Consider the following 8,427-nt stretch of genomic DNA (forward strand, 5'->3'; position numbering starts at 1 on the left):
ATATAAGCTACATATCCTGATCAAAACAAGAATCCATGAAAAATGAAAACTAACCACTCCAATTTGATTTGTTGTAAATGATTGACTAACTTCATGAAATAAAAATCACCAATTTGATGCCAATCTTCTAATTTATTAGTATTTAAAAAAAAAAAATATGTTCCTTTAAATGTTGAAACAACATTAGTATCCACTGATAAATAATAATATATGTCACTACGTTTAGTTCATTTTCATCTTTGCTAAAAATCCAATTCTATAGGAAAAAGATTTCATCCATAGAAAAGAACCCTCACTCAACCGATCTTGACATTTAAAAAGGTAAATGTCTGTCCTTTGCTGTTGATATATCATATAACGCACCAATCAATATTATATTATATTATATTATATTATAATATACATCTAAATGATGAATAATAACAATAATCAATGGTTATATGTATTTTAAATATAGCCGGAGAAGCAGTTGTTGTTTCTTAAATATTAAACGGTCTGCGTTAACCCATCTTTTTCATTAACTCATAGCATCATCTCGTGTTTAATTAGAGTCTCTACCAGCGACATGTTTGATCTAATGAAGCTATGTGTTTTATACCAAAGAGAAACTTGATAGATTAGAAAGTGCCATGAAAGCTCTCATGGCCAAGAAGCATGGTATTGAGAGAGACAGAGAGCTTAATATTCCTCAAAACAGAGGAAAACAACCCACTGATAAGCTTCAGAATTGGGTTCATAAGGTAAAGCTACGAATAATTAAAAATGTACGTTTGCACATCCAACTTGTTGTTTGTTCTCATCAAAAGAAGAATCCATATAAAATGGAAGCGAACCTCTTTGATTTAATTTGTTATGAATGATTGACTAATTTTATTAAATAAACATTTATCAATTTGAGGACATGTCAATCCTTTCTTTAAAAAAAAAAAACAACAACAACATTTTCTTGCGAATCCAGTATTCTGTGTACTTCAATTTTTACCATTCCGGTTAAGTCTTCCTCCACGTCTGCCGTATATTTTCATTTGTCTTGAGAATTTGTGATTGATTAACATTGTTTTTGTTTAGTTTTTAGAAATGTGAAAAACTATTCAGAGGGAAAAGAGACTCAAACTTTTAACTGCTGATGAGAGGAAGCATCAGCTTGCTGCTTGCCATGTTTTGTAATTAATTAAGTGAATTAACAGTGATATATTCAAAATTATTTAAAAATATATTTGATTTATTGTAAACTGTTGCATTAAAAAAGACATCAAGAGTACCAAAATGAATCCCAAGCATCTTGACATTGTTGCATGAAGCTGCACGTCCATGTTGACCTTGCAGGATGCCAGGAACATGTCATTAATTAGCTGTGATTTAATTCATTGTTTATCGGTAAGACAACCAACGAGTGTCATATTTTAAAGTGATATAAGAGCGGAGCAAGCACGTGAGTATACTATTTTATAATTTTAAAATGATGAGACTGAAGGAACTGTTAATTACCTAAGTTACTTTAGTTTTGAATTGCAAGGACATGTCTGAATCTCATTTAAAAGGAAATCTCAGAAACCATAACAGTGACTTGTGAGAGAGGGTGATTGTATATTTGGTTTGAGAGAGCCTAAATCTGTGTGTTTCAATCTTTGCATTAATTTTGAGATACATGGATCTGGTGAAGGGCTGCCTTTCTTGCTTGCAAAGCCCTGCTGTGCTTCAGCACATGAGCTTTGTATTCCACCCCAAAGAGAAAGTTGATGATTTGAACAACACCATAGAAAAGATCTCATGGCCAAGAAGAGGGATATTCAGAGAGAACTTGATAATCCTCAAAACAGGGGGAAACTATGTAGCAATCAACTTGAACGCTGGCTTCTCAAGGTAAAAGCTTCTACTACCATACTGAGACGAATTTTTTTTTCTTTTGCTAACAAAGATATATATATACATGTATATGTATATGTATATGTATATGCATATTTTAATTACATCATAGAATTTATGCTTTGGTTGGTAATTTGAATTTGCAATTATATAGAAAAGTATGTTGTGTTCTCACTTTTCACAAAGATTTTTTAACATGATTTGAATCGGTTTTGAGCAGGCTGGAGAAATGGAAGATAAGGTAAATCAATTATTGGAGGAATATAGCAAAGGTAATTGTGATACAGGCTCTTGGTTTCAAATTTGTTATTCAAGGTATAACATTGGCAGTGAAGCTTTCAAATTGAAAGAGGAGATAACTCAGTTGACAGCAGATCAGCCAGAAATCAAATTTACCGACATACCACCGCCTAAAACAGTCCCTGAATCATCTAAAATAGTGGGGGAAAAAATCGGCTCCAACGTTGATATTGCTCGCAGTTACCTGGCAGATGAAAAAGTCGGTATAATTGGCATATGGGGCATGGGGGGTGTAGGCAAGACCACATTCTTGAAAAAAATTAGGCAGTCATTGTCAGGTGATGCAAACATGGGATTCAATCATGTGTTATTTATCGAAGCTTCAAAAGATATTCAGCTGGAAGAACTTCGAAAACAGATTGCTAAAAGGTTGAATTTGGAATCTTCTGCTGGTAAAGAAGACATCTTCAATGTTTTAAAAATTAGCAACTTTGTATTGCTCTTGGATAATATATGGGATGAAGTGGATCTTATTGATCTTGGAATTCCCCATCCTTATAGCGACGATAATTCCACCAAGCAATATAAACACAAAGTGATTTTCACTACTCGATCTGAAGATGTGTGTGCCAAGATGGGTGCAGGAGAAAATACCATCAAAGTGGAATGCTTGGAATCAGATGAAGCATGGGATCTTTTCAAGGACAACGTAAATCTAGCTGTTGTTGAGTCAGATGAAAAGTTTAAAGAAATAGCAAGGCAGGTGATGAGAAGATGTGGTGGTTTGCCACTTGCTCTGAAAGTGGTTGGTAAGGCCATGTCAAACAAAAAATCTGTCCAAGATTGGAAATTTATTTTGAACTCGCTAAAGAATTCAGGTACTGAAGTAGTTCAAGGTGTGCAGGAATCTTTACTTCCAATTTTGAAATTCAGTTATGATAATCTACCTAGAAATATTCAGGAGTGTTTCTTGTGTGCTTCCATGTTGAGATGGTCATCTAAAGATGTTCTATTAGAATGTTGGATAGGTTTAGGCCTGATCGGTGATTTTGTCAATTTACAACAAGCTTATGGCAAAGCAAGACATATCTTTAAGAATCTAGAGGAATCATGTCACACCCACCCCTTCTACCGAGGTAAATGTGGCACCCATCAGTTAAAATTCCCTTTTAATCGAAACCGACACCTTTGCTTTTAAAACAAAAATCGCACTCTACAAATCACAATTTACAATTTCACACCAACTACAGGTTCAAATACATAAATACCATGAATACAATAACTCAAATTTAGCGAGTGCAACCGCTACAAGATCACAACAACCATAAGTAGAAAGAAAGGAAGGGGGACCCACTGCAATCCTGGATTCAACCCTGACTAGCTCTATACTCAATCAGGCAATCTAGGGTCCCGCTCCCGCAATTTCACAAAGACATTCAGTTGGTCTAGTGAGTGGCTTAATAATTTCAAATACTTAAATACAGATATATAAAAATATATAAATACTAACTCACTCAAATAATTTTCCAAAATACCTGAATTCTAGCAAAATACAATCTTTAAAGAATTTTCGAAACATAAATTCAACATAAATCAACATCAATTTGATTTTCTCGAAAAACACAAATTTCGAGAGACGCACTCATCACAATTCAAAAATAACATAACTCTCAAATTCAAAAATACAAAGAATACCCAACACTCACCCAAAGATAACATGGTCTGAAAAACTCTCTAAACCTTCGCCGCGGGCACGGCTAGGTTCAGCAGTCCAAGGAACTCATGTCCTCATCGCTCGACCCATCGGGCTCACCCGGGCTCGCGACCCCTGGCCATCCGATGAATATCCAAATCAGGCTCTACACTCCCACCGAACCGCCCTCGTAGTAATCAATACCTGAGTCCACCACGCCACCTCTAAAGGCCGGGCCCGTGGGGACCCACTCATCGCAGTGAGTCGGGCCTTAGCCCGTCACCATCAAAACCAACAAGTAAATACAAAGAATAATACCATCTCAGATAAATCATAACACGTGATCCTTTTCCGAGACAAGTATTCACATCACGGAAATAACCATTATTTTCCACAAAGCCCAACGCCAAAAAGTATAACAACGCATAACGCCAAGAAAGCCCGTGATCCACGATACCATTCCTATACCACTGAATGAAAACCAATTCTACTAATAAATGCCGATAAAATATCTTTAATATGCTCACATGGTTTTCGCAAATCACTCCAAATCAAAGCATATATACCCATCAAAAATAAATACAAGAATTGAATAATTAAATCACATATACATGTATTTTTTTACTATTCACAAACACGTATAATTATACAAAACCGATGTATCAATACTGGGTTATCATGGCACATCAGTAGGAAAAATAAATATAAGTATATTTCGACCTTATACGCTAATTAAACATGATAAAATGAAATACTTAAACATTTATTTCAAAAATACTAGCCATTAAACAATTATTTCAAAAATAATGATAATAATTTATTTATTTAAAATAATAGCCACTACCAACTCACCCTGGTGTCCTTGGGTTCCTCTAGAACCCTGAACTCCCTCCCAAGATCGAACAACGCCTAATGTAATAATATAACAAAAATAAATACTACATTTAAACTCAAAATAAAAATACAAAAAAATAATAATAGACTCTCATTGGCTCCACTCACCCAATCGGTTCAAACCCTCGACTGCGATAATCAAATTGGCTCCAATCTGCACTGAAGCCCAACTCAAATCGGGACTAGACTATTCTGAACCAACCCTCAATTCCATTGAACCAAACTCAAATTCACTGAACCAAACTCAATTTCACTGAACCAGCCTTGAACCAACTCAATTCTTATACAAAATCCATTGAACCAACTTGGTTCAGTCCAAAATCCTTAACCCAAATCAATTGAACCAAACCCAAAACCATCTCAACTCGATTTGATCAAACCCAACTCAACAAAACCAATTCAACTCAACCAATTCCAATCTAACCATCATCATTAACACCTTATTAATCATCATCAACTTAATTAATCAAAACCAAACCCTAATCTCAGAGCTACAGAATCTACATGAAATCCGTAGAACTTCTCCACCAATCCAAGCAATTTCATCACCAATATAGGTTTTTAACACAAAAATAATTTTCACAACAACACTCTCATCAACTCCATCATAATTTCCTCAAAACAAATTCATTATTTCCTCCAAAAATCACCCAAAATACATACATCTAAACATACACAAACATTAAACAAAAACAACACCAAAAGACACCCTTTACAAGTAGAATACCCTACTGAACTCCCTCCTAGATCTCCAAATCTTTCTCCTTAAAAACCCTCTAATTTCTCCCATTTCTTCATTTTTAACTCTCGGGTTACTCGTGAGTAAAACTGGTGGAGAGCAGTTTAACAACACGTTTCTAGATTTTTCTCTCAATTAACTCTTCAGCCGAAATTCACTATTAGTCCCTGAAAAACATAATTTCTTACAAAACAGTCCCTGAAAAACTCCCCAAATGGTCCTTGAATTATGAAATAGTATTCTCAAAAAGGTCCTTTCAAATTATCCAATGATCCCTGGATTATAAAAACAACATTTCAAAAAGATCCCTTCCATCTTACCTTTCAGTCCTCGGTTTCCATAAACATTTCATGTCCATCCTTTTCATTTATTCTTTAACCCAAAAATCTTTTTAAAAACTTTTTACACTTAGGTCCTTATTCTTTTCACTTGGGGTTTCTCAACAAGATTAATCTGTAGAAAAAATCTTACTACCACTATAAGAATACTCCCCGAGTATATTTTCTAATGCTTATCCACAGTGTTCGAGTGATTACAAATCATGTTTATTGTATGATTATGATTATGTGAGGTTACATGATGTAATTTATGAGATGGCATTGTGGATAGCATCAGACTGTGGGATGAACATGAATAAATGGATAGTGAAAAGCTATGATAGTTCCTCGGCTGAAAGACCATCAACCAATGCAGAGAATTGGAGATTCGCGAACCGAGTGATTATAAATGGTGAGGTGGAGCTTTTGCCAATTTTGTCTCATCAGTGTTCTGATTTGTTGTGTTTAATAATAAGATTTAATTCTTGTTTCAAAAATATTCCTGAAGGATTTTTCAGACAGATGCCAAATTTGACATATTTGGATCTTCAAAACACTAAAATTGAAGAGCTTCCAAAGGGCATCAAATGTTTGGTTAATTTGCAATACCTAAACATTTCGAGCACAAAGATCTCATCACTTCCAAAGGAGTTGGTATATTTGAAGAAATTGCAATATCTGATATGCAACCATTTGAATGGGCTTGGCAAGGTAGACCTGGAAGATCTCCAGTCAAGATTACAGAAGTTGAAGGTCATTGACATATATCCATCAGGGTGGGTAGACCTGGAACAGTTAAAGAAATTGAAGAAACATGTCAAAGGCATAGGAATGCGAGTAGTATCAAAAGAGGTTCTCCAACAACTCTCATGTTTCCCAATAGTTTGGCTTTCTCTATACAATTTGGATATCATCTCTCTTTCATCTGACACTTTAAGTTGCAAAAATCATGGATTCTTGCAGGAACTACAAATTGAATCATGCCCACAGCTTGAGCAGATTGTGATGAATGGAAGTGGGAGTCATCTAAAACACCTCATTATCAGTGATGTCAAAAAACTGGCAAACATTATTTGGAAAGATCTATCGCCTCCAGAATGTTTTCAAGTGTTGAAGTGGTTATCTATAATAGGATGTAATTTGGATAATTTAGCTTGGGTCCTGCATCTCCCATGTCTATCTTATTTACATATAGAAGATTGTGCAGAGATAGAAATGTTGTTTTACATCGAGGAGGAGAGAGAAATCCAACAACAAGAAGTCTCAGAACACCGCCCAGCATTCCCTGCATTGGAGTTCTTATTTATAACTAAGCTACCAAAATTAGTGAGCATAAGCAATTTTGAATTGGGTTTCCCTCGACTTTCATGGTTTCATGTATGTGATTGTGCGGAGATAGAAACATTGGTTTACATCGAGGAGGAGAGAGAAATCCAACAACTAGAAGTCTCAGAACACCGCCCAACATTCCCTGCATTGGAATATGTATTTATAACTAATCTACCAAAATTAGTGAGCATTACCAATTTTGCATGGCAATTCCCTCAACTTAAAGATATGACAGTGCGTCAATGTCTTAATCTAAAGAAGTTACCATTCAAGAATGGCATTAACAACAACAATCAAAGAATGATAGGAATTGAATGTGAGAGAGAATGGTGGGAAAGCTTAGAGTGGGATGATGCCACCATCCCATCTCACCTTCGGCCACGTTTCAAAACGGTAAGTTTCATGCTTTTCTTTTATTATTTCCAACTTCTTCACATGTACTGTGCATTCATGAATGTTAAATCAAGTTATTAATATAATTTTTTAATTATTAATCAATTGCTATTATAGAAGGTTTTTTTTCTTAAATTATAGAATTCATTTTTACTATTCATTCTGAGTTCTTTAAAGATATATATATATATATATATATAAAGAGCTTAAAAATTTATTATCTCTATATTATTAACTCAATAAGATCTCACTTTGGAAGGGGCATTTATTAATTGGGCATATGAATGCCTCTTTCCCTACCTTATTATCCATGTTTGAATGTTAGTATATATATATATATATATATATATATATATATATATAGTTTATCTATAGTTTATCAATATGCACCCATTATAACACCAATAATAATTGGATTATTATTAAACGCATGGACAATGTTGGAAGCATGGAAGAATATGTACAAGTATGTAATTAAAACTAGGAACATTAACTTATTAAGAGTGATTAATTTGAATATTCTTGTCTTTACAGGACGAGAACCCTAATGAATGCACGACTAGTGGGACTAGTGGAAGTAAATGAAAGGTCTTTGAGTTTTCTATGTTTTTGTCTGCACAAGTTAAGAGATCATCTCATGCCCAAACCAAGTAAGATCAACATTTATTATGAGAAAATGTTCTTTTTTTTTTCTTATCGTTTTTGTTTTCAGATTCAATGTGTAATTTATAACATTGAGAAATCATGTCATTTGGCAGGTCTTTAATTTCCTGGGTTTTACATCTCCAAAAGATTCTTAGAACTACAACTTCTCTTCGTGATTAATCAGTGATCTACCAAAGTTACTGTGCAATTATGCTCGGATTGCTTGTGTTGTTTCTGGTTTTCTTCTCAAATCTGAACACTTTGATTGGTTTTTTATATATGTCAGTGTGAAGACATTATTATTTGGTTTC

At 34.4% G+C, this 8,427-nt stretch overlaps 1 protein-coding gene across 1 annotated transcript; it reads left to right on the top strand.

Moving 5' to 3' along the window:
- Window positions 1-629: 629 nt before the first annotated feature.
- LOC120252598 (probable disease resistance protein At4g14610) lies at window positions 630-8,056 on the top strand. Its single transcript, XM_039260781.1, has 8 exons — window positions 630-740; window positions 1,096-1,163; window positions 1,645-1,863; window positions 2,087-2,107; window positions 2,182-3,002; window positions 6,042-6,161; window positions 6,258-7,471; window positions 8,006-8,056. The coding sequence occupies exons 1-8, from the start codon at window positions 630-632 to the stop codon at window positions 8,054-8,056; spliced, it is 2,625 nt and encodes an 874-aa protein (XP_039116715.1).
- Window positions 8,057-8,427: the final 371 nt, after the last annotated feature.

The sequence above is a fragment of the Dioscorea cayenensis genome, chromosome 21, assembly GCF_009730915.1.
Source record: "Dioscorea cayenensis subsp. rotundata cultivar TDr96_F1 chromosome 21, TDr96_F1_v2_PseudoChromosome.rev07_lg8_w22 25.fasta, whole genome shotgun sequence".
NCBI lineage: Eukaryota > Viridiplantae > Streptophyta > Magnoliopsida > Dioscoreales > Dioscoreaceae > Dioscorea > Dioscorea cayenensis.

What these genes read in the sequence shown, in the direction of transcription:
- LOC120252598 (XM_039260781.1), top strand. Translation starts at nt 630, where the DNA reads ATGAAAGCTCTCATGGCCAAGAAGCATGGTATTGAGAGAGACAGAGAG. An exon ending in CTTGCTGCTTGCCATGTTTT is followed by an intron (nt 1,164 to 1,644) that starts GTAATTAATTAA and finishes ATTAATTTTGAG; the next exon opens with ATACATGGATCTGGTGAAGG. An exon ending in TTCGGCCACGTTTCAAAACG is followed by an intron (nt 7,472 to 8,005) that starts GTAAGTTTCATG and finishes TTGTCTTTACAG; the next exon opens with GACGAGAACCCTAATGAATG.